At 29.3% G+C, this 26843-nt stretch overlaps 2 protein-coding genes across 5 annotated transcripts in view; one reads left to right on the forward strand and one right to left on the reverse strand.

Moving 5' to 3' along the window:
• Positions 1–1647: 1647 nt before the first annotated feature.
• Positions 1648–26815, forward strand: LOC129911740 (uncharacterized). Of its 3 annotated transcripts, none has more exons than XM_055989642.1 (6): positions 1648–2322; positions 19025–19216; positions 19324–19458; positions 22716–23470; positions 23534–23669; positions 26518–26815. In XM_055989642.1, exons 2-6 carry the CDS (start codon positions 19084–19086, stop codon positions 26685–26687), a joined length of 1329 nt encoding a protein of 442 aa, XP_055845617.1. In that variant the 5' UTR covers positions 1648–2322; positions 19025–19083; the 3' UTR covers positions 26688–26815. The 3 variants fall into 3 exon arrangements, with proteins under 3 accessions (XP_055845617.1, XP_055845615.1, XP_055845616.1); XM_055989640.1 differs by lacking the exon at positions 1648–2322 and adding an exon at positions 12635–13203 and having other exon boundaries at positions 26518–26734; XM_055989641.1 differs by lacking the exon at positions 1648–2322 and adding an exon at positions 13137–13199.
• LOC129911741 (ribosomal protein S6 kinase beta-1) overlaps positions 3593–26843 on the reverse strand; it is a 66030-nt gene continuing 42779 nt past the window's right edge. For both annotated transcript variants that reach the window (XM_055989644.1, XM_055989643.1), the window contains exon 11: positions 3593–8725. In XM_055989644.1, the coding sequence (XP_055845619.1) occupies positions 8495–8725 (231 nt within the window). In that variant the 3' untranslated portion in view covers positions 3593–8494. The remainder of the gene's footprint in view (positions 8726–26843) is intronic.

Consider the following 26843-nt stretch of genomic DNA (forward strand, 5'->3'; position numbering starts at 1 on the left):
CAACATGTACCTTTTACCTATTTTTATTTATGTAACTTAAATACTTGTTTTATATTATTTTAAATGGTTTAATCCAAATTGCTTTGTTATTGCAATTATACGAGTTATATTTAATTTTAATTTATTATAATTATTTTCATTTTAAATATGTAAATATAAGGAATTAGATTCTATTGAAATATTTACATTTTATTATTAATATTAAGCATTTTTTTTATACACATACATCTCGATTATGCAATGTTTTTAATTCTTTTTTTATTTATTTATTTATTATCGATTTTATTTACAATTTTTAAAATGGGTGAACTCTAGAAATCGATACTTCGCTAACAAAGAGCAAGCATTAATCGGAAGCAAGTATATTTTACTATTTTTTTTGTTAAAACAATTGAAAATTCAATTTAAATTTAGGCTTTGGACAAAATTAAACAATAACTGAACAAAGTTCTATTGTATTAAGAAATATATTTGCTTAAATATTTTCTTAAGAAAAAAAAATATTTGAACACTTTTGGCAGTTACGTTGTATTTGAATTTTGTTAATTTATTTTTTATTACTTTTTTTTTAATAAAAAAAAACGTAAATAAATAACTCAGACTATAACATTATTATTTGTTTTTAAGTTATTTATATAATATAAGTTTGTTTCTTGTTTGTTTACAATTCTAAGATTTATTATTGTAAATAAGACGGTTGAAAGTGTTTTTTCAGTATTTCTTTTACTTTATTATCATTAATTTACTTAGAGAAAAATGTATTGAGAATATCTTTAAAAAAGGTTTTTCAATTATACAGTTTTTACAGGTAATGTACTGGTCGCAATCCAATGGAAATTAAAAATCTATTAAGACGATAATCTGAATTTCTTTTTAACTGCTTTTACCTTAAGATGTTGCTATATGGTTTGAAATTCAACTTTAAATATTGAACATTTTAAGTGCGACCACAGAGATCCACCGATTTTGTATCTTTTCGTTCGGTTTGTTCTTTATCTTTTTTTAAAGAGTGGCAATAACCCAATAACCTGTCCCCGAATTTTTTTTCACCACATGGAACCCAATTGAAAATTGCCCCAATTAAAAAATAGCGTTCCTTTTCCGTTTTAATTTTATTCTCTTCTCATTAGTACCTAATGATGAAAAACCGAAAAGTAAACAAAATTCAAATCCTTGTGCAGAATTGTGAAAACCGTTTGGGCAGATAAATTGTTTATTTTTATTAAATTTTAAAGTCTTTAAACCAAAAGAAAAATGGATATCATTTAGCACTCCTGACAAAATTTGTTAACCTTTTAAAACAACAACTTCCATTAGCTCTACGATCTGGAAGCTTTATTATTTTTTCTACAATCTTCATTATTTTTGGTTTTCGATGATTTAGATTCTTTAAACAACTTTGTTTTTTTCGAAGACTTATGGGATATTGGGTTTCAGGAACGTCGTCGTCGATTTCCATATATATAAAAATGTTTTGATAGTACTTCAAACCAATTATACGAAATTGAGTTATCTTAAACAAAAGTTTTCTAGCTCTCTTTGAAAAATCTGATACAAGCGTTTTGGCCTGAACCTCATCAGTACGCAATTAACTGTTCTCTACGAAAGTTTTGGCTTAATTTTGGGATTTGATAGTTGTGGAAAACATTTTATACTTCTCTGATAACATATTCCTTTTACCGTTTTTCCTTGTGTACATTATTTACGATCAAAACTAAAAAAACGTTTACTAGAGGCTGAGCAAGAGGGATGTCATTGCAAAAAAATTGTGGGTTTGCGTCCCTTTAATAATGAAAACAATTGGCATACAATTACAAGTACAAAACCAAATCCAATTGTTTTCCATTTTCCGTGAAAAATGTGTCGATTTTAAAACCAATCCCTTAATACCCTTGCTCTGTCTATAAAATCCTTTTTTTTCCATAGATAAAGCAAAATTTCTTTCAAATTCAGAATTCAAAATTTCTCGGTGGTTGGAAATAATAATTTCAAACTGGTGATTCCCGGCAGTGCTGCATCCAATGAGCCCCGATAGTGCTGAAATAAAAAAAAAATCATTCTTGCAAAAAAAAAAAAACTCAAAATCTGAGCAAACAAAAATATTTCAGTTGAAAAATTTTTCGTGTGAAAATAATCATAATTTATTCGTCCCAAAAAATTGATGTGTAAACATCGTTAATTCGGTATAGCAAACGCAAGAGAAGGATCTATGTCAGCTTTTGTTGCGTACCACCTGTAACTATAAACTAACTAACTATGCACCTAATAAAACTTTAAGGATTCCAACATCGGGTTCCTGAAGAAACCCTCGAAGAAAAAATGGTGGGAGAAGTACAAATTATGTTTAATCCTTTTACATAAAGTGTAAACTAGACATTTTCAATCATGTTAATCTCTCACAATCTTTAAATAGATCTTTAAAGCCAGAATTGCGAAGATGAACAAAAGCTAGTTCCTTCTAATTTTTTTCTAAAAGATATTTGATATAGAAGTGTGTGATATATCAAAATCTTGGTGGTTAAGATAACATTATTGTTTTATGAAGCAGATTTGAAGTTAATAACAGTTTTCGACTCTTGATTTGGATAAAAAAAGCAATTTATTACGGAAAAATATATATTTTAGATTAAACGACAAAAAAACATTTTTTTCAAAATTAGTTTTTGGGAGTTTATAGCGAAAATAGTGATGAGCATAGCTCAAAAACTAGACGTGTTGGAATAAATCTGTAAACAGTTTTGAATTTAGCACACTCAAATTAATTAAAATCACCTTACAGAGTTCTTGCTCCCGACTTTTTTTTTGTTTTTTGCCGACCAGTGTAATTTGGTATTATATATTCCTATCTTCGTGACCTTTGTAGAATTAATAAATAATATATTGGCCAATTAGATGTAGAAAACTAAATTGTCTTTTAAAAAGGATTACAAAAGGACAAGGCATTTGGAGAAAATTTTGTTTGTTTGATGGTTTTTTATATTTTTTGTTATTAAGATTTTTTTTTTATCTTTACACTTTAATAATTTTAATATTATAAAAATAAATTCATATATAGGTACTTAATAAAATAAAATATTTAGTACAAAATAAATCAAACTTTTATTTTATGAATTGATATTTTCAATACAAAAATTTGTTTTATATTATTTTTTGTTTATAAATTTAGGTTTTTTTTTAATTATTTTTTTTTCATTGATTCTTACATCTTATTGCTTTATAACTTCTCATAACATCTTTAAGGAAATTTTTTACTTGTCCCAAAAAAATTAATTTTCCTTTATTTCTTTTTTTAGTTTAAAATGTAGTTTTTTGTTTATCTGTCTTCTTAAGCTATACAAATTAATCAGGTTTATTTTTGTTGTTTTTGTATTTTTGTTGATATTAATGTTGGTATAATAATGTGTATATTTTCCTTCATAAACTAGATTATAGTACGTTCTTTCGTGTTAAGCTGTTTTTTTTATATATATATATATTAGAAAAAAATATTATTAATAAAAAAAAAAAACAAAAAAAAAATATAAGAATTAACTAGAGTTCTTCTTACATCCACTATTTCTTTTGAACACTTTCCGTTGCTATGGTTATTGGATTTTTATTTTTGTTTTTGCGTCAAATTTTTCTTTAAATAAAGAAACTTAATTTGAACTTTTTTATGTAAAAAACAAGGCATTTCATGTTTTGCTTTTTTTTTTTGTTTGTTTGTTGTGTAGCATAATATTTGATTTACAAATTTTCTTGTTTTATTTTGCTTAGTATTTGTTTATAATTTAAAAAATATAATAATTGCATCGAGGTATATGTTATTATTTTTTTTTTTTTCTTCTGTCTTTTAATACACAATAATATATTTTTTGTTTTTTTTTTTTATTTTTGTTTAATAGCACCTTTAGATTATTTGTAATTTTGTGTTTTTTTTTTTTTGTTTTTATAAATTTTCAGTTATAGTAACGCAGTAGCGAAATATTTTTTTTTGCTTGTTTTTTATTTTAAACAGTTTTGACAAAAATAAAAACAATTATTATAAAGAAGCTATTTCAAACTATATATTTTGTTTATAAAATTGTATTTAGAAAAATAAACCTTTTCTTTAAAAAAATATTTTATTGCTTTATTTTTGTTTGTTGTAAACAGAAAAATATTAAACAATTTGAAACAAAATTATTTGAATAGGAATAAAGCCACGCGTAAAATGCCTTATTTTTTGCTTTAGTTCTTTTCATATATTATCGAGTTTTCATATTTTTTTTTGTTTGTTCTGTTTGTTATTTTTTTTTTTTTAATCTAATAGGTTATAAATGATTTAAGATGGCTGCCAACAAAAACAACAAGTCGCCGCACTAAGTATTAAAAAATAATCAATAACAAAAATATAAGACAAAACAAACAAAAAAGTAAAAGAGGCAAACCTTTTTTTATTTTGTTTTTAATATATTTAAAAATATAAATTAATAAAATACAAAAAAAAAAATTATTTAAGATAATAATGTATGTATATATTTATTTGTAAAAACGGACCACATTTTAATAATATATAATATGTATACATGCAAATTCTCTTTATATTTATATATATTGTGTAAAATATTTAAATATTTCTTTATTTATATTGTGTTTGCAATTATACTTAAAATTAAATATTAAATACGCAGCGAATAATTTCAAGTCCACCACTTGAAAAAAAAAATTCCTCTTAGTTTTTTTTGTAGGAGCAAACTGAGGAAATGTAAAAACTAAAAAGTTAAGGAGTTAATTGAGCTGTTGCGGAAATTTAAAAATAGTCGTTTATTTATTAATATTCAAATCTAACAGTAATTTGTTGATTCTTCAAAAAAAAAAAACAATACAAACAATATAATTTAAATTTCAAAATTTTGTTAAAAAAATATAGAAAGACAACAAATGCGACAGGCGAATTTAAAAGTAAACATAAGGTATTTCTAGTCTCCCTTTTCATCCCATTTTTGACAATTGACAAGGTCCTAAGCCTGAGATTTAGTTGTTTTGACATTGACATTGATTTTTTTCGATGTGAATTCTTTTAACGGCTTCATTGTGATTTTGAACAATTCATCATTTAAGTACTAATTTTTGCATATAGAAAAATTTGTTTAAATTTGATTGTAACAAAAAACAAAAAATGGCTTGTTTAATTTTTTAGGCAGAAACATTCGACCATACCGAGGTATCCTTCGGAGCAGAAAATTATGCGATTTCATACGAAATATACTTCGATGTGTGCTTCAGGTAAAAACTATCCGGTTCGTTTGAAATCGGAAAAATTTCCGCTCCGACGGATATCTACTAATAGAAGCAAACTTTTGGCTGTGGGTCCTCCAGTCAGTCGTCCTACTCATTTTGACGCCTGTGTTGCTTTCTCACTCGTAATTAATGGTCTGTCTTTTTTTGCTTTTTCTTTCTCATTATGAATCAAGAGTTAAAAAACAACACAGAGACGTTAAAATTGGACAAAGGACAAAGTTCAAACTGAACACCGTCTTAGTTTTTAGTTCAATTCTTGAACAAAGTGTTAGATTGTTTTTTTTTTACTTATTGTTTTGTTTTTAATACAAAAAAAAAATCCCCCACGATTGAAGTTAATCCCGAGTTAACTTAACTATTTTCTTGAGTTAGCCCTGGATCAAGTAAACAAAATGTATCTGATGTTCAACAATTCAAATTTTTTAAGCATTTCCGCATCTATACTCTCCTGAAAATTCCATTTTTGTCTAAATTAAAGATAAATTAATTTGTGGGACTTACTCTTAGTTAACCCAGCACTGAAAAAGTGACCTTAAACAGAATTTATGCAAAATTTTATTGCTAATTTAAATTAAAACATAATTTTTCTTCAGACACAGCTGTCATTTTTGAAGTTAAACTTCTTTAGTCGCACACAAAATAAAATTTAACACTGAAATGGTTTTTTTTTATGCTGCATCAATTTCTATTTGTATCGCTGACATTAGATCTGTTTGATTTATTTTTTTTGCAGTGTTAAATAAATTTTACACAGCTGAATCATTTTTGAAGTTAAACTTCTTTTTCCGCGTTATAAACGATTAAAATATTAATTCGAGCGGCCATTTTGAAAATTGTTAGTTTTTCTGTGTCAATTTCTTTTTGACATGTTGATATTAAATCTGTTTGGTTGAATATTTCACAGCATAAAATAAATTCAGTTTGACGTTATAAACACGACACGACTAAATGGACTTCAATAGCCTTTTACGTCTTAAGTCGGGTTATACACGATTGAAATCTACATTCGATCGGCCATTTTGAAATAATATGTTTTTTTTTTGCTGTATCAATTTGACACGCTTACATTAACTCTGTTTTTTTTTTTTTTTTTTTATTTTCCATTATCAAATAAAGTCTGTTAACCAATTCGGTTCCATTTTATGCAATTGGGTTTCTTTTGCAATTAACTCTAGTCCGAAGGACTTTGTGAAGATCAACTTTTGTTTAAGCTCTTAAAGGCTTTGTTGAACTTGTTAAAAGGCTCTCACTTTTTCTTTCTCTTTGCAGACTTGTGATTTGAATTCCAACGAGTCATTCCATAGATAAGTTCGCATCTAAAATTTCATACCCAAATCTTTAAGCAAGCCCTCATTATGAACAGCGAATCGAACATTAAACTAAATGCAGACTATTTCGATTCGGTATTCATAATGCGGAATTTAAAATCTATAACGTCCCTACAACAGAAAGAAATAACGAAAAGACATTGAGCACATTTAAAAAATACAAAAAATATTAATCTCAACTCGATAGTGAGTAACTAAGATCAGACAGAACTTTTAAATCAAAAATGGGTTTAGAAAGTGCAATTGCGTTTTTACATTTATGATGATCGGATCGGATGATGCATTAAATGGTTTCAGAGAAAAGGCATCAACTGGAAAACGGAAGGATGTATCTATCTTTTTTCTTAAAATTTAATTTTTTGTAAATAAGAAAATTCAATTTGGAATTGGGATAATCATCAATCCGCGTTGCAGACTAGTGAAACTGACTGAAAAGAAAATTCTTGGCTTTTAACAAAAATTTCAAAATGAAACAACTTTCATATGCCTACACGGAAAAAAAAGGGCACCTTAAAATAAGATGATGCCCATTTCAAATCCTACCCTCTTAAAATAATAGGAATTAGGCTCAAAATAATTGGAATCCACTTAAATTCTGTTAAATTTAAGGTGAACTTTATTTAATTTTAAAAGGAATTTTTATTTTTTAAAAATCGACATGGTAAACCATGTAGAAATCCGCTTTATTTAATGCAGAATCTGCTTGTTTTTATCTTGTCTTTTTTATCCGTGTAGTGATATAGATATCAAAGAAAACAGCTTCAAGAGGTTCATCAGTTTAGATCTTTAACGAGAAAAAATTAGACACCTTGGACCATACTATGTGACTTCATTCTACAGTTTCGAAGTTGTAGGCTAATTTTCGATTATACTTTCTACCTGAACAACATGCATATATTATCTTACATCAATAATACAATTTTAAATCTTCCAAATATAACCGAAAATATAACTAATTAAAAAAAAAAAAAAACAAATGCAAGGAAACCGGGATTCATTTGGCCTCAGAAATGGATGAATTAAAAACCGATAGCTTTGCTGATTCTGTACGTGAGAGCGGGTTTTTGCAATTGAATAAGTTTGTTGACTTGGCGCTATTTTTGCAAATTTTCTGGAGTTTGTTCTAAATATTAAACAATACAATTATTAAATTTTTAACCACTTTGGTGAAGAATAATTATGATCATCGAATTTTATGTTAAAGTAGGGAGAACAGTTTTGAAGCCTTAATGGTATGAAAAAACGAAAACAAACTATTTTTTTTTGTTGAGTTTTAAACATAACATGATTGTTTTGTTTTGAAACAAAGAACACAAAAGTGGTTTTAAATTATTGTGCGAATATTTCGTAGGGTAAAAAATAACCTCAATCAAATATTTATTTGTTTTAAAGAGACGAGTGAAAAATTTCAAAAAATTCTGGTTCGACCACTTTAAACATTTTTTTTTTTGTGAAATTTCCTTTGAGAATTGAATCAAATATTCAAAATTATGCAACTAGCAGGTAAATAGAAAAAAATTAAATATATAAAAATAAAAATAACTGCGCAATGAATTATATTGATTACTGCCTATAAACTCAATTATTAAATTCAACTTAAAACATTTACATGGGTTGCTTTGCAAAAGCTTTATTTTTTTTTTCTTCTTTTTTTTATAAACACAATTTGATAAACTTAAGTTGTAAGTATATTTTAATGAAAAAAAATTATCTATATTCTCGCAAAAAAAAAAAATATAACTGTATATGTATAGCATATTATGTGGTATATAGTGTATATTTTACATGCCTTTTTGTCTATATATTCGTTTTACTTTGTTTTGTAACTTTTGTTTTTATTTCTGTTTTTTCCTTTCATTTTGCTAGTTGTTTGTTTTATTTATGTTTGATTGCAACATTGCAAACTATACAACAGGACCCTGTACGTCCATCATTTCGTCCTGCGGCGATGGTCGGGGGGCAAATGTCTGTAGATGTGGTGGTGTTGCACGCGAACACATGCCTCGTTGTGGCGGAAACGCTAAACGATATGAACCATCGTGATTTTGTCGCGGAGTGCGTCGTGGTGATCTGGCTGGCATTCGGTTGGCTCGTTGCATATCTTCTAGGACTGATGGTGCTACATAAGTAAAACCCTGGAAAGAAAAGAGTAAAAATACTTTTTAAAAATTCTGTTTGTGAAATATGGGAATTAATTAATTTTGTAACAATGCTTTGAAAAAATTTTCAGATCATTTTGTAATTCAAAGTACCAACATGCTGGTTTATATTGAGAGACTAAGACAAGACCATATGACTAAAACAGGCATTTTATAACTAATCACCAAATTTGGATTTCTTTATCATTAGGCATTGTTTTATAAAACAAGAAAAAAATTATCAAAGAAATTAAAAGAAAATATATAGGTCTTGTTATTGAACTCAATGTAGGGCATTCATCAGCAGGCAGTTCCTAAAACGTGTTCCAATTTGAAAGCAATCAAAGACGTTCTCATTCAAATTACATACAAGTCGTGCTCCTGTACTCCTTTCTTTTAAAACCAGTCAAGACTAATGGCAATTCCATTTTTTTTTCTTCTTGTTGCAACACTTATTTTTCCCTATATACTATCATGTTATCCCTATTTCCCCTCCCCTCTTTATTTGCGTCTTCTTACGACATATTCTACTTAAGCATGAAATCTATATTCAAACAAAGATTTCCTCTCTTCTGCAATAGCATCGCATGATACCTATTTCTTTGTTTGGTCAACGGCCCCCATAGTCGAGAAAATAATGTTGCATTTGATTTAATAGAAAATTGTACGTAAGTCGATTTGTATTTTAATCTATAGATCGGCGGGCTTTTGACTTCACTGAATAAGCGTATTGGTAAAAAAAGTAAACCAAGCAAATTTATTAAGCAATCTTTAATATTTGATTGATCCACAAAACAAATAGAGTGTCGACGTATTCGTAAGAGTTCTGTATCTAAAATAAACTTTTAAGAGGGTGTTTTAAGAGGGTCACTGTGGCGTATGCGTAACCTATTTTTTGTTTGACATAACTACGGTGCAATAAATAAGGCGAGTTGATCTTTGTAAACATTATCTAAACTTTCATATATACGCACAACAAATCAAAAATAATTAATGATGGAGAGTAATCTTAAAATTATATTTAAAAAAAAATGTTTTGACCTTGGAAAGGAACAAAAAAAAACTTAAATAGTAATTTTTATGTGTTCTTTGGTTGCTCGCATATTAAGCCTCTGTCGGCATACGGGTGCGAATTTGGAAGGACAAAAATAAAAAAAATAGCGATTTTTCAAAAAAAAAATGGTTCGCAAAAATGTCTCTCTATAATGGAGACAATATATATTTTTTTTTTAATTGTCAATACAATATTTGAATTGCTCAGAAAATTCTTTATCGATTTCATATAAAATTCTCCTGTAAGTTTTTGGTGAACGGGCTTCAGGTCAAATGAAACATTTGACCTGAAGCCCGTTCACCAAAAACTTACATAAGTACAAAAAAGGTCACCAATATCAATAGATATAAAATTCTCCATAAAATATTCAGACCAAAACAAGTTAAAGTGACTTGAAAAAAGTAAAAACTAAATTCGCACCCGTGTGCCTTTCAGGTCACAACAAAAAGGTTTGCCTAAAGATGGTTAATTTTTTAAGTTTTTCTTCCTTTTTTCTTGGTCGTGGTAACTTTTAATTTAGAGGAGAATTTTCTTTGAAAAATGCGTAAATAACAAAACACATTGAGCCTTTGGTTTTAATTTTGAAAAAAGTACACTAATTTAGCGCATACCCTATTTATTTTATCGAAAAAAAACTTATTAATTCTTTATACCTCAGAATCATGGTTCTTTTATAAGATGAGACATGAGTTAAATTCATGTGATGGAATGAAATATTTGTGGAAAATATTTGGGGAGAGAATTCCTGAAGTCTGTTAACTAGCGAACCTTTTAGAAGTCAGTCATACATTTTTCTGGGGAAGAATTTGCTTTGCAACACTTACAGAGATAGTGAGTTTTTTTTAGGGTAAATATATGATGTTATCATTGGAGGAAAATATTGGAAATATCTTAATGAGATTACAAAATTTGTTATGTACATAGGTACATAAGAAAAAAGGTTTTATTGTTGCCTAAAAATTATCACTTTGAGCGATTAGTTAATAAGTATAAATTTTTTTAACGCTTGAGATTTCAGTTTTCTTAACATATAACGTTTAAGTTATACCCTTAATCACCATTGTTTTTGCACTACTTTCAGCACTTCATCTAAATGAATAGTGGACTGTTTACTCATATTTTTTATTTTAAAGGCAAAATCTAAGCCCAAATTTGAGTCCACAATTGATTGATTAATACGCTTAATACTTCAGTTCCAAATCAACATACTTGAAAGTTTAAAAATTACAGCTTGAGTCACAAAAATAAACGTTTTCAGAAAATTTTAGCAAAACCTAAAAATTTTGTTTTGACATTTTTATCTATGTATATTATATGCATATAATTCTATTTAGATTTTTGAGTTAAAAAATAAAAAAAAAAGAAATAAAAGTTGTAAGTATTTTAATTTATTAACAACTTTTATCTTCAATTTTTTTTGTCGATAAGAGGTTTTCTATTGCCAGTAATCTGAAAGAAATCGGAACTAAGGCATACAAATTAAAAATTTTAGGATGAATATTTTGTTCTCTGTCGCACTAACAGAAATTTAAATTATTTTTAAAAGGGTAGAATGGGTAATGGAGAGTAGTCTAAAAATTATGTATTATAAAAACAATTGGATTTAAGGTTTGGTTCCTTGATTACATCTTTAGTTAAAACTTAAAAAAAAAAAAATTTCGAAAACTTTACCACCCTTTATCTTCGATTTAAAAAATCCACCAGAAGTTCAAGGAACAATCAAATGCCAAGAAAAAGTTGCAAGAGTATTGTAATATTCTTGGTGATATCTGTTATTTTTTCAACACATTATTCTCGAAGTAATGGCTTCCACATTTGCAACGCTTTCTCCCAAACTATACCTAATCACTTAAATCCCAAACAAAAAATGCTATCTCTGTTTATCCATGAAAACAATGGTAAATCACTTAGCTTAAAGGCTTTAAACTAAATATCTGCAAACATGAGCTTGCACAAGTTGTGTATTTTTGTATTGAAGGTTATTTTTATTAAAAAAAAATTTTGGTTATCTTAAGATTCATACAGTAGCATTATTATTGTTGACCCTGATTGTCAATTCGACAAAATAATAAGCCTTACTTCTTATTACAAAAAAAAAATAAAACAACATACCTCATTACCTTTTTGAGTGTTTCAATACAATTCCAATTGAAGTTGTAAAAGCTTTTTTTCTTTTATTATCTCTACCACGAGCTCAAGAGAAACAAATCGAAAGAAACTAAACAAAAAAAAAAAGTAAGATACAAGAACTCCATTTCAGTGGATGACTGGCTATCCAAACCAAACCGTACCACCGCAGCAACGACTTCGAGAGTGACTCCAATAATATCATGCCCGGTTGGCTCAACCGATTCAGTTGGTATTGTGAAGTCAGCCAAAGTGCTTCGTGTTTTCAGGAGTTACATTCGTTTGGACGCATTTTGACCACTTTTCAACTTTTTTACGTTTCGTTTAACATTTTTGCCGCGCTTTTGTTGGTTATTTTTTAAATGCAACCTGAAGTGGCTTTAACGTTGCTTTGCATTTCCTATCAAACATACACACCTTTTGGTGTGTCGCGACGTCTGGCTAATAAATCTTTTTGACACTTTAAGCCTAGTAAATATTAATATACGAGAGTGTATGCCCATTTTTTTATGATTGAGGGCAACGTTTACCTTTTTATTTAATTTTTGGTTTTCTATTGGACAACGCTATGACTGCGCTGAAACGCTTTCCTTTCGTGCAACATTGAAAAGCTTAAAGTAAACAGCAAATAAAATTTCACTTAGTTGTTAATTTTTTTTTATTAACGGGTGATCCATTTTTATTAGCATAAAAGTTTTCTTTTTGTTTTTCTGAGCAAAAAAAAAAAAAACAAGTGCATCGGCCTCGGCCTTCAAGTCCTTAATTAGCCACAAACAATTGGCTCAAAACAGCCTGTGGCAGTGTAAATTATTAAATCATGAAATTAAGATCCCAACATCAACATCAAAAACAAGTACTGGTTCGACTGCAATGCTAATTTAAGTGGAGGCATGCTCAGCTTATGAATTCCAATTCGCAAAAAAATAAACAACAATCTCCAAAGTCCGCCAAGACAAGAGGAAGAACCATCAGTGCTTCCATCCAACACAGACCGGTTGAAAGGAAGGAGGCAGCAACAAATAACAAGTGAAGATACTCAAGCAAATTTAGCATTAGTGCAACATGGGTGCAAGTTGTTATTTACCACAAATAAAAAGAGTAACAAAAACAACAGGGAGAGCAGTTGTTTTGGTTTGGGCCATGTTGGCCAGCGTTGTGTTGCAACTTTCACATGGTCAGGCCGAAATGACAACAAATACTATCGTTAACGAAACATCAAGGGCTTATAACAGCAATAATAACAATAACAACATCAACAATGGTGGGCGGTTTTCATCCCTAGAGAAAGAAGTAGGTACGATTTGGTTCGACAAAATAATTCTTTTTTTTTTTGTTTATAATTTTGTTTGTTGTTAGTGTTTCTATAAATTAATGAAGCACGCAAGGTGGTGCCGCCGAAGAAGTTGTAGCAACAAAAAGAAAGTTTGATTTTTATTTTTGTTATTTTTTGTTGTTAACTCAAATTAATTCAGTTAAACTGAAGATTTTGTAAGATTTTTTTTTTTTTATTAAGCGCACGCACGCATGCTGCTAATCAGTTTTTTTTCGTTTCGCTTTGTTTTGTTTTTTATTTTGTATACATTTATTCGCGCGCCATGCAACGTTTATTATTAGTTTGTTGCTACCGTGGCGTGGTATCAATTTGGTTAAGTAATAATTGAAACAAAAATCGTGGTGATAATGGGTTATCCGAGAGGAAGACAAAGAGATTTACTCATTAAATCATTTAATTTTCACAAAACAAAACAAAAAAAAAATTAACTTTAGCGATGAAATATTCTGCTTAAAGGGTGTCAATAGGGGGCAATTTGGAAATTGACCTTGCTATTAGTATGTTTATTATTACCATTGGCGTTTGCATTTATGAATTTATTTAATTTTATTCACGGCATTTTGTTAGATTTTTAACGGGTCTGAAGGTCAAACTAGATTTTGATTGAAAAAATGTTTGAGAAATATTTATTTGCTCAACTTTTGTTGATAATAAATAACAATAAATGTTAAATGGAATACCAATTTATGGTAGTTCATACTACAGGACAAAACCAAAATAGACCGATGATTGTTGCACTTTTTTTAAACTTATTAAAATTTTGGGTAAAAATAGACAACTAAAAAAATAGTATGGTGCATGCTTTTTGTAATAAAACTATTTTTTCATAACTTTGCTCAGTTAATGACATGTCACATTTTTTTTTTTTTTTTTTTAATTGTAGGGTCAATAATAATTTTCCAAAGATTTTCTTGACCATCTTTTTGTTTTGCTTTTAAATTATGTTAAAGCTTCAGAAAATAGAAAAATGAATTTGTGTGCATTAAAATTACTGTGCCACTATAATAACTAAACCAGGTGTGCCATAAAAAGTTGGTTTTCTAATGCTTGTTAATAGTAAGCTTGTTAAAAATTAAAATTTTGAAGATGACGCGTTTTATGTTTGAAATTTCTGAGATTTCAAAGATTTGATTCCTCAATCACCAAAATTCTGATGTTTCCCATTTTTCATTTGCTGTCAAGTTGGTTTTCAAAAATTCAAAAAGTGTAATAAAAAAAAAAACAGAATAAGTGCAGAATGCAGAAGAATGAAAATAAAAAAAAAACACAATTTGGTAAAAAAAATATACAGGGTGTCCCAAAAGTAATGGATCAAACGAAGTATGCTGATAGGCCAACTTAAGGCCCCAACCCATAGAATCCGTTGCGTCCGTTCCGTCAATCCATCCGTTGAAGTTGAAGAATAGGACAGAAAGGGGTGACCCATAGAATACGTCGTATGACGGATTTCTTTTTGACAGCTCACTTAAAATTCCAAGGTGTGTTCGATATTTTATCGCTGAATGTGCACTAAGGAAGTTCTGATGGAAGAAATTTTTAACTATTATTGTTGTTCTTTTTTTTAATAAAATAAAATGCACGACTAGATTTCCTGTAGGTACTTGCTCTTCAGTTAAAAACAGTTTTGTTATAACAAATTATGAGTTGTAGGTATGACTTTGGCAGAGTAAAATTGAACTCTACACAGAGAAAAATAGACCACATAAAATAGAACAAAAACAATAAGATTTCTCTATGGTTTTCATCCAATAAGGAAACCTTATTAAAACAATCGGGTTTTCCTTATTGTTTTAAAATCTGCAAAAAAATAAAAAAAACAATGACCAGGCTGGGAATCGAACTGGAGACTTCAAATCATTAGTCGCCACCCTTACCACCTGAACCAACCTGCCATGAAAATATTGATCGCGATTTTTGTTCTAGTGCTAAGTTGCAAAAAAAATCAACTTTTCAGTCAAATTTTAATAAGATTTTCTCTATAAAAATAATAAGAAATCTCCTTAAAAAAAACTTGTTAATCGTTGATTTTAATAAGATTTCCTTATGAAATGTATGGACGGTAAAACAATATGGCAATCTGTTAGTTTTTAGCGGGTCATATTTTTCTCTGTGTACAACAGAATTTGAGTATTTAATTGATATAATTTATTATATATATCATTAAATGCTACTTTTATTAAATTTTCTTCACAAATATACAATTAAAGTTCACAATTCATAAAATCGGAGAAGAAAAGAACACAGTTCTTAGTTCTGAAATTCCCCGGCGTGCACTCAGAAACAGAAAATCGAACCGATCTATTGTTGACAACCAATGTCAAAGGATACGACGGATGAAAAAGTAGAAAGTTGGGCTACTTCTTCCGTCGAATCCGTCCGTCTCCGTCCGATCCGTCGCTTATGGGTCGCTTCCCATAATAACGTGTGTATTTTATCGAGCTGTCAGTTGAAAACTTCGACGGAACGGACGCAACGGATTCTATGGGTTGGGCCCTTTAAGGTCTCTCAGAATTTGGTAACTTGTTCATCCCAAATCTTTACGGTTTTCGATTTAATGCAGTTTTTGTGAAATTTCGATAAATCCCGACTTTGCAACAGTATTTTGCTTCCTCCGCTCATAATTGATTTTTGTTTTTTACAGTTCTTTCACTAACCATTGCCTAATAATAAGAAATAAATTAATCAAAATATTTTTTATTTCATACGCCATTTTGCTGCAAATTAATTAACAGTTCCATGTTTTATGAAAACTCAATTTCTCACTTTTATTTCAGAGCAACACCCTGAACAAAATTTTTATGGTGTGACCCTGGTTTATTATTTTGAAAACTTGCCGTGTTATTGCAGATTTCAAAAATGTATAAAAGTTTCCAAAGATGAAATTAGAACGAAAGATATTACAATTTGAATGCAAAAAAACAAAGGTTTTCAGAGCAAAATAACAAACAAAAATAGAGGCTTTTGTTCAAAGAGAAATAAACAAAAAACAGTTGGAGAAAATGTGTTTATTTTTGTTTGTATTTTTGCTCTGAAAAACCCTGTTTTGTTGAATTAAAATTGTAATATTTTTCGATCAAACTACAACTTTGGAAACTTGTATACCTTCTTGAAAACTGCAATAACGGGACAAGTTTAAATTAATTTAAAGTAATAAACCAGTGTCACACCATACAAATTTTTTTCGGTGTGTTGCTTTGAAATAAATGTAAGCAATTAAATTTTGAGAAAACTTGGAACTGTTAATTAATCTGTAGCAAAATGGCGTATGAAATAAAAAATATTTTGATTAATTAATTATTTCTTATTATTAGGCAATGTTTTAGTGAAAGAATAATAAAAAACAAAAATCAATTGGGGGCGGAGGAAGCAAAATACTGTTGCAAAGTAGGAATTTTTCGAAATTTCACAAAAAATGCATTAAATCGAAAACCGTAAGGATTTGGGATGAACAAGTTACCAAATTCTGAGAGCCCTTAAGTTGGCCTATCAGCATATTTCGTTTGATCCATTACTTTTGGGGCACCCTGTATATTAAAACCATGAAATTTTTTTGGTCGCTGAAACCGAATCCGAAGTCCGATTCATTCCATCACTTCAGGTTTTCTGGATAGCCTCAAAAAGTGTTGGACACCCTGAAACGAACATTTTTTTGTTTACGTTACCTCGAAAACCTGACGTGATGGGTTATAATTGTCTTCGGATTCAGGGGCCCTACTATGTAATTTTTTGCTAATATGGCATCTGTTCGAAAGATAATTTCAATTGTACTTCCTTTCCAAACTGCGTATCTTATTTTTATTAATACAAAATTACCAAAAAAATACCTAAAAATATTTACTTTCTTCCTACTACGATACAATTTTTGGATTAAGACCACCTGCTTTATAAATACAAGATGCATTCATATACTTTTTGCGTATTTAGTGGGCAAATGAGTTCATATAAACTTTTATAATCATGGTTTTTTAATATATGTATTCCCCCATGAGCCATAACCATGAATGTGTAAATTAAATTAGTTTGACTTTGCTTCCTTTTCTTTGATTAAGAATTCGTCAATTTCAGTTGTTCAATAATAATTTTATCCATGTTTCCAATCGGTGAATGAATGTGGCAGTGATTAGCTTTGGAAACCGATCTTATCAAGTTGTCCATTTTTAAAATTCATGTTTTTGGCCTGTCGCCTGAGGGGTACGATATTACAAAATAAGCACCTATCTTAGTACCAGACATACATATACACAACACTTGATCTCTTTACTTGCATACACTAAAACCTTTTTCACATATTATTCTCATGTTTTTGTTCCTTTCGTATTCCTTTGAAGGAAGATCGTGCATTTTATTTGTCATTATCTCTTTTTAATTTACTGAGGGAATGTTACTCAGTGTTACTTTTACTCCAATTTTTTTTCTAAAAATACACAAAAGTACAATTCTCTCTATTCTCCACGAATTGCGAAAGTATTTTCAAAAGCACTTCTAGAAATAATGAATCAATAACGTACACTTATTTAGTTCAACAAATTAAACTTTATCGGAATAATCGATCTATTTCATTAGCCACTCCCCAATTCATGATTCAAACAAAATATTACAATTATTATTTACTTTCCCAACTCCTCCTACGCAAAAGACCCAATTTCAATTGGCATCCAATACTTACTAGCTAACTGGATCAGTGGACTGTAAAAAATCACATGTAACTACTTTAGTCTTTTACTCTCTATCGAAATGTTTTTACATAAAAAAACATCTTAACCAACTTGAATGCATACCACATTTCTATATGTAAGCGAAACTAATCACACGTTTCTTTTAGGGGAAAGGATTTTAAGTAAAATATGTGTCTTACGTTTTTACTGCAACACTATTCAGATATGTAACAAGTGAAACCATCTTAAACAAGTTCGCCATTCATTTGCAACATTTTGTATAGGTACCTAATAAACTTTAGTTTTTTTTTCGACTATTTTTTTTTGCAATAAATTTTTGCAAAAAAACATGATTTCTCATAAGCATTTCCGCATTTGCACAATTTATCTGTTTTATAGAAGATACTTAACTTGCAACAATACGGCTCTCTAGATTAGGTACATATTTATATTAAGTTAGTCTTTACTAAGAGATATTTGATGAGTTTTGAGATCAGAGGTCGAAGTGGCTTAAGTGGTTTGAGATTGTCACATTGTTAACCACAATTAACAAGAAAAATTATTTTATAAATATCAATTCAGATTTTTTTTACGTTGACCTAATCAAAAGAACCGAAGTGTGTACAAAATGTATACAAATTAGATATAAAAACGTATAAATTTTATAACCTATTAAGCTTTGTGACAGATGACGTTGTAATTACTATCAAATGACTTAATCAATTCTTTGCTTTAAACGCTTTACGCAATAGGTATATTTATGCTATAACCGGTGGATCCGCCCGACTATGGAAATGAGACTTAATTTTTTAAACTAAACATGTGCAATGCAGGTGCGCACAAACAATGCGTAATTGATTTATGTAATAATCAAATACTTTACTTGAATCATACGACATTTTTTGTGCGGGTATACGAGACGAGTATGTACACCACCAGACTAAGAGGGCGATTTATTATGCAAATGTGGGAGCTATAAAAAATCATTGAGCCCACGTAGATTAGGTACATTCCAGACATCGCGTCACCAAAATATCTAATTTTTCATTAAATTATTCAACTTTTGTAGACTCACTTTAAAATTAAAATAACAAAAATAAAACAATTTTTTTTTTTTTTTATTTTAGTTGAACGTTTGATTAAAGAATGGGCGCCAGTTGTATGGCTTGCACCAGAAGAAAAATTCATGCCATTAGGCGTTGAAGAATTTCTTCGGAATGTTCATGCAGTGGATAAGGGGAATGATGAAACTGAAGTCAAAGGAATGCCAATCGGAGATAACTCAAAAAAGGCTTACTTGGTAACAAATGCTGAAATAGGTATAATGTTTTTGTAAAATAGATTTTTTTTTTATAAAATTACCAATTGGAATGCTTATTGAAATCAATTAAATTTGAAATAATCATACAATTTCTTTTTTTTTAAGATGAACTCTTGGAAAATGACGGTTCATTTCTGTATGGCAAAGATCCAAATCAGCATCATGTACCGATTTATGCTGTCGTTCGATTATGTAGCAGCAATACAGAAACAACAAAAACAACTACAACAACCTCAACAAGTAAGACTTATTAATTAATTATATAGTAAAAAGTTTTAGTGGTCATTTTAAAGCACAATGTACTCAACTTATTGTTCGTTTAATTACAAGTAAATATGAATTTTATTGCTTTACACACATGCAATTATTAGCTATCATTAAAATATCGTATTTTTTTCTTTTGTCCAGCGAGCAATATTTGATTACCTTTTAATTTTATAAGTTAGAGAGAAAGTAGTTTTGTTTATATAGTAATTAAGTTCTTTTAATACATTTTAATTACAAACAAATATGTATGCACAAAATTAATGTACATACGATGTTATTACTAATCTTAATCTTGCTTTAGTGCAAGCAAAAGTTGAAACTTTTAGGAAAAACAATGAGGAGGTTCATTAAGATTTTATTTTTTTTTATTCCCGACAAGTTTTTGGTGATAAATTTTAGAAGAAAAAATTGATAAAAATTTGAAAAAATAAATAGGTTTTAATATGAGCTTAAATTAGTATTGTGGAGTTATTAATATTATTTTTTTTTTTATTTCAAACTGCTTAATATGTATTAAACACGATAATACTGAAAAAAGTATTCAGAATAAATGGTATTTTGTTTTTACATTTTTTTTCGGATTTCCTATTAAAAATTTCACAAAATTATTTATCTTGATGACATAATGACATTGACTCATTGTTATTAAATTGTTTGTGTTTTTAATTTGTGACTCCTTAGAGCCCCCACACTTTAAACTTTCTATCAGCCTATAGTTGAGCTCCTAGTGCGCGCAGGCAGATATCGGCTAGGTAGGAAATATTTTAGTTTGGAGACAATTATTGTGTAGCAAAACAAACGTTTTTTTTTTATCAACCAAACTTTTGGATCGGCCGATACTTAATCGTTGTAGTGTGCGCACTTTCATACATCTTCATACTGATTAAGGGACCGATTTAACTGTTGGCCGAGAGCAAGTTTGTTGTTTTCGGGGGCTCTTATATAGACCCATATACTGATATATCATCGTAATGTCATATTTATTTATATTTCACGTCCTTTTGTTTAGTGAGTTTAGTGAATGCACAGATAATGTTAAAGTGCAGTTTTTGAAAACTAGAATAAATTCTCAATTCTTTTACAAACTTTGAAATTATTTTTTTTTTTTTAATTCCCACTCTTATTAGAGTAGAATCCTGCCAGAGAGTTGACGCATAATATTGTAACTTTTCAAAAACGACTTGGCATTTTTCCTAAATTGCAATTTGATCATTGCATTAGTTTGTTTCTCTTTTTTTTAACAAGACATTTTTTTTTCGCTATATTACCATTCAGTCACAATATTCAACCCCATTGCAAATTTCACGTGAAAAAGATTTTACTTGAATAAATGGATTTTCAATTTTCGCTTTATATGTACTTGTACATGCGAGGTAATCGGCAGCTCTTTTTTCATTTGAATGTTGGTGAAGAACAACAAATCAGTTTAGCGCAAAATGTTAGTTCCATTCGGGTGATTAGGCAATAGATTTTAAAATTTTTTATAAACAAAAATATTTCCGGTGAAGAATTGAAGAATTTTCCTCGTGAAACTCACAATAGATTTGATTATTTAGCATCTTTCATTTTACCATAATTATCTGGCACTGCAATTTTTTATTTCGCAGTGTTATTAAACCTTTAAATTTATATGCCTTGCCATTAATTCCATGTTTATAAATGTACATTAGGGTGGGTAAAAAAAAAATCGAAATTCGTTTTTTTGATTTGGTACCTCGAAAACTCGATTGCTAGACACCTCTAGAATATACTCACAAAATATGAGCTCTTTATCTTAATGGGAAGGTCCTCCGCTTTTCAATTTTCCATTTTTACATCAAGCTTCTACAAAAAAAAAAATATTTTTTTTATTTATTGAATTTTTAGCCAATTTTTTTTACATGTTCCTGTAGAAAATTGAACGCTCTACAAAAAAAGTTAAATACACTTTTTTGAATTATCTAACCGCTAAGTAGATATTTGAGGTCCAAAAATAGAGAAAATCTTAAAAAAATCGTTTTTTGTTCTTAACTTGTTAACAGATTGAAAAATTATAATAATCAAACGCGCATGACATATTCTTGTAGTAAACAGATTGTTTCACAAAAAAGGTCTTATTAATTTTTTTTATTAATCTAACCATTTGAAAGATATTCGAGGTCAAAGTTAAACAAAAATATAAAAACTTTTTTTACTTTTCAAAATTTTCTAATTCACTGAAAAGTCATTATTATTAAATTAATAAGATGGATTATTGTAGGGGCTTAAATGTTCTACAAAAAAGTCCTTGGAATCAAATTGGTTGCTTTAACCGTTTAGAAGATATTCGATATTAGAAGACATTCGCATGTAAAAATGGAAAATTGAAAAGCGGAGGACCTTCCCATTAAGATAAAGTGCTCATATTTGGTGAGTATATTCTAGAGTTGTCTAGCAATCGAGTTGTCGAAGTACCAAATCAAAAAAACGAATTTCCATTTTTTTTGACCCACCCTAATGTACAAATTAATTTTTTTTAACAACTTGACTTGACAAAAAAAAGAATAAGGTTTGGAATTCCTAAAATATTTATTAAAAACATTCAGGAAAGAATGCCGATTAATTTTTGAAACATTTTTAACTCTCAAATATGAAAAGTATACATTCGCGTTAGTCCAATGCCAAGCATACATGCTACTGAATGCTGAACCGTGCCAAAAATGTTTTCTTTCAGAAATATTTCTAAAACACTTGACTTCGTTTAATAATAATAAAACCGAAAATAAAAATGAATTTGTTCTTTTTTAACTAGTGTTGAATACTAAATTTATGCAAAGTATTTTCTTGCTCAAAGCATTTTAGAAGTGGATGGGTAATTTGCTAAAATGTTAACATCAAGGAGAACAAAAATTCATATTATAAGCTTTTTTAAAGAATAGGAATCTATTCTTTTTGTTGTATTTTAAATCTAGTAAGAAGTAGTTACCTAAATAGAAACTGAACAATATTGCAATCTTTGACTTTTTAAATTTCTCATAAGTTTGACAAGATTTTGAAAATGAATAATTATAGGTCCAATTCCCTTTCCATTATGTATATTAAATTTGTGGATGAAATCTTATACAATCTTGTACGTTTTACTTTTTATTTGGCGACTTAAATTTTAATGGAACGTGAATTTATTAATATATACTTTACATTTGCTTAAAATCTGAATATAATTGAAAAAAATAACATCATAGAAGAAATTTTACAAAATGTTTTCTCCATAGATAAGCCAATCTTGCCAATACAAAAGCCAATACCACAACCACAACGAAGAGTCCCCTATATTCCAGTATCGATGAATGAATCTGGAGAAACAAATAACACTATTCGACGCTCATCTAGACTCTTTCCGGGTTTTTCTCGCAATCGACGAGACACACAAAAATTCTTTGAAAAAAGAGGACAATCTCAAGAAAACACAGAAAAAAGTTTTGTTTCGACATCATCTCAAAAACCAACAACCGAAACTCAACCAATTTCTACAGAAAAAGAAGTCAGTGAGTTTATAGCAAATCTGGTTGACAATGTGAAGTTCAATGGCGATAGTGGCATGAATAATAATATAAATGAAGACTACATAGAACCACAGAAAGAGAAGCAAAATGTTCCAGCATTTCATGTGACATTTTGGATGTTCTATCCATATAGTCAAGGCAAAACTATGTGCACTGTAAGTTTGGGAGTTCTAGGGAGCATCCCATTTCCAGCTGTTTACGGTTACTGTTTGGGTAATCGCAAAGACATTGGTAGTCATGTTGGAGATTGGGAACATATGAGTTTGTATTTTGATGGTACAAATGCTCATCCATATGAAATGTATGTTTCGGCTCATGATGCTGGTGCTTACTATACATACAATCATTTGACTGGGTCTTTTGAGTTTAGAAAACAAGAAACACGAAAAGGAATTTTGCAGCGACCTAATTTCCCAAAAACTGTTACAACATTTGTTAATCATCCAGTATTGTTTGCTGCAAAGGTAATTTTACATAAATATCTATTTTACCTGTCGGCGATATAAAAATTAAATATTTTTGTAAAGGGATCTCATGGTTTATGGACAGCACCAGGAAAACATAGATTCGTTAAAGTAGCTCGTCTTTATGATGTTAATGGATTCGGTACTCCTTGGCATACATGGAAAGCAGTAGATGTTTCTTATGAAAATTTAAGAACAGGTTAGTATAATCCTAAATTATATAGTCGGCTTCAAGTCAAATTCGCTAATCTGCATTTGTTGACATTTTCAGTTTGCGTCATTTAACTTGTTATCGGTTCCTCTATTCACTGCGTCGCACAATGGGGCAAAACTCAAAAAAGCTGGCATTTAATCAAATCATAAAGTTGAGCTTTGTTTTGAATAACCCAACTGTTTCTCTTTGAAATATAATAGAGAATTAGAAATGAGAGAAAAAATTAATTTAAACCACGTGTAATTCAGGAGATTGCCTCAAAGGAAGAGAAAGATCACTTTTGGGTAGAGTTTTTACGACTTTTTATCATTTTGGGCTGTTTCAATAAATTGTGTGCTGTTTATTATTTATTACTTGTACTAAGTTGAATCTTTTTGAAATGGAATCAGTGAGCTTGGGTACGTTCTAATAAATTTTCTGTTTATGACAAATATGCATTCAAAATATTTTAATTCGTAGTCAAAAATGAAAAAAAAAACTATGTTTTTGCAATCTTCTGAAAGCCTTAGACATTTAGTTGCGTTCGCCGTAAAACGCCAATAAGTTTTATATGTCATTTTGTTCTGCGTTTTGTCTAGTTTTAGAATATGAAAAGTTTTCTTGCTACTTTTTGCTACCCTGTGTGAATTGTTCATTTTTAGTTGGTGGCGTCATTTTCTATAAATACACCTTTTTTTTAGTAAAAATTGAGAGTGATAAAGACATCTAAATTATTAAATTCGTTCATTTATTAAATGAGTATTTATGTATGATAAAATATTTTTAAAAAATTCATTGAATAAATTTATTTCAAAAAATTAGTAATAAAATAATAAAAAAAAAATTTCAAAAGTGGCAACACTTTTTTTATTTAATTTTTTTTATAATTGCAATTTTATTACTATTTTATAAAAGGCATTCAAAGTTTGCATTAAACTGATTGAGGATTTTCCAAAAAATTTCGAAAATCTTAATAAAGTGTATGGGTGGTAACCCTAAAAATGGGCGTGGCCATTCGAAATGTTGTCTATGAACTAACACTTGTATAAGTAGGATTTGATCCAAATGTCAAGTGTCTAGCTCTTTTGGTTGATTTAATGCCACCTTTTTGCCATTTTGACCCTTTGAGCGTCGATAACTATACTCTAAACTGTTGCCTATACTCTGTCCGATAAAAATTGGCAGTACAGGCCTTATGGGAGAGCTTTTTAAAAATCAGTGGGACCTAACGACTGCCAAAAAGCAATTCACGACAAATATGCCCCTGAAACACACAAGAAAACCACAGACGCGCCATGGCATTGTTGTTGTAATTTCTTTATTAAGCGAAGTACACCCTCCTATGACCGATCTGCCACACGATCTGTGGCAGAATGAAACTCAATGATAAAACTTTTTTATTAAAAGTATTTACAATACATAAGAGTTACCATTGGTAAACTTCCTTCATAAACTACTCCTTTTTCTATTATTTTTCTGAAAGAGCTTTCAGGATTAATGCTTTTTCAAGCTTTTAAAATGAAAAAAAGCATTATGTGTTGTCGTGGTGTTGGTGGCTGTTTGTTTTTTATTTTGTGTATGAAGGAAAACAGTTAATGTCAACATTTTGACATGCATTTTAACATTTCAACAGGAAAAATAGTTTACCCTTGCTTGGGGTCGGGCTGTGTTTTAAATGAGTGAATTTTTTGTTTTGTTATTTTGGTGTTAAACGAAAAATTAATTTTTTTTTCGTTTTTGTGAAATTTTACCGATAAAATGGTAACGCTGGTACCTTTTCGAAACATTTTTTTTTGATAATGCGGCATCGCTGTGTGAGCTTTTTTATGTGATAGACATATCCAGAAGGCGTGAAGCAGAGTGAGATGCAAATGCCCTATCTTCCCTGTACTGCCAATTTTTATCGGACAGAGTATAGCTGCGTAAACTATCAATGTCTGTTGCACGAATTCTCATAAGCTTGCATGAGTTTCCAAAACTTAGAAGCCGCTTTTCTCAAAACTATAATTTTGCAGATTCATGGTTTTGGAGTTGTGCCCACGATATTATTTCATTAATTAGCTTAGATGCCGATTTAAAGATACATTTATACATTATTATACATGTACTTTTATGAACGTTTAATCATACTAACAAGTTTTTTTTAAGTCTTTCAATACCAAAATGTATTAATTTTAAACATTAAAAGAGGAAATTTCAATTTCTAATTTATGCTTACGATTTTAAACCATTATAAATTACCTTACTACCTCAGAAAGAACGCATACTAGATAACTACGGTTGTGCTCTCATGCATCAACGACAGAGATATCTGGGGCAACACCAAGTTGTAGTTAAAAAACGACTATCTCTGAAATACAATAACTCAAAGTAACAACTTGAGTACAGTGTAAAAAGTAACTTGCAGGTAAAATTGAAGGCATAACAAATCTTATAGATCACAGTTCAAGAACCTGTGACTTCGTCGCTTCTAAAGAATACTGCGTTTCATCTTATTTATCGAAAATTTAGAAGCACTTCTATACCAATTCTTGGCTGCTTCTAACCTGGTTTTAAATTATGAATACTAATATTGCCCATTGCATTTAAACCTGAGGACTAGTTATTATACTTGAGATGCCGCGAATAGTGATTAAGTGAATACGGAATATTCAGTTACACTTTTCGGCCGAATATCGACTATTCGACAGCCGAACATTTGTCCAACGATGTGTAGTGTAGTCCTTTTTATCCTCCATTTTATATTCGACATTTGGATATCAAAAGAATAGGCCGAATAGTCTTGTACATGACCATTGGTTTTTCAAAAAATAATATCCTTATAAATAATAATTCAATTTTCGCTCTTTTTCAGCTCGCTCATTTGTTCCGAATTGGCTTAACTTCAAGGGAAAATGGGGTAATCCAAAAAGCAAATGCCATCCATTGAGAAGAATAGGTTTGAATTTCTGCGAGTACACAGATGGACCAACCGGAATACCACTCAAGGAACCCCATTTTCAATGTGATGCACCCAATGTATAGTATAATAATTTAAATTAGAAAAATTGTATTCGAAGTATTCCTTAAATTAATTTATTACTTTATATTTAATGATTATTATAGAATTTTTTTAATAAGTTATTTATTTACAAGCAAAAATGAATAAAAGAAATAAAAAAAAGTATATCATCTTTCTAA

This window comes from Episyrphus balteatus, chromosome 2 (assembly GCF_945859705.1).
Source record: "Episyrphus balteatus chromosome 2, idEpiBalt1.1, whole genome shotgun sequence".
In the NCBI taxonomy this organism is placed as follows: domain Eukaryota; kingdom Metazoa; phylum Arthropoda; class Insecta; order Diptera; family Syrphidae; genus Episyrphus; species Episyrphus balteatus.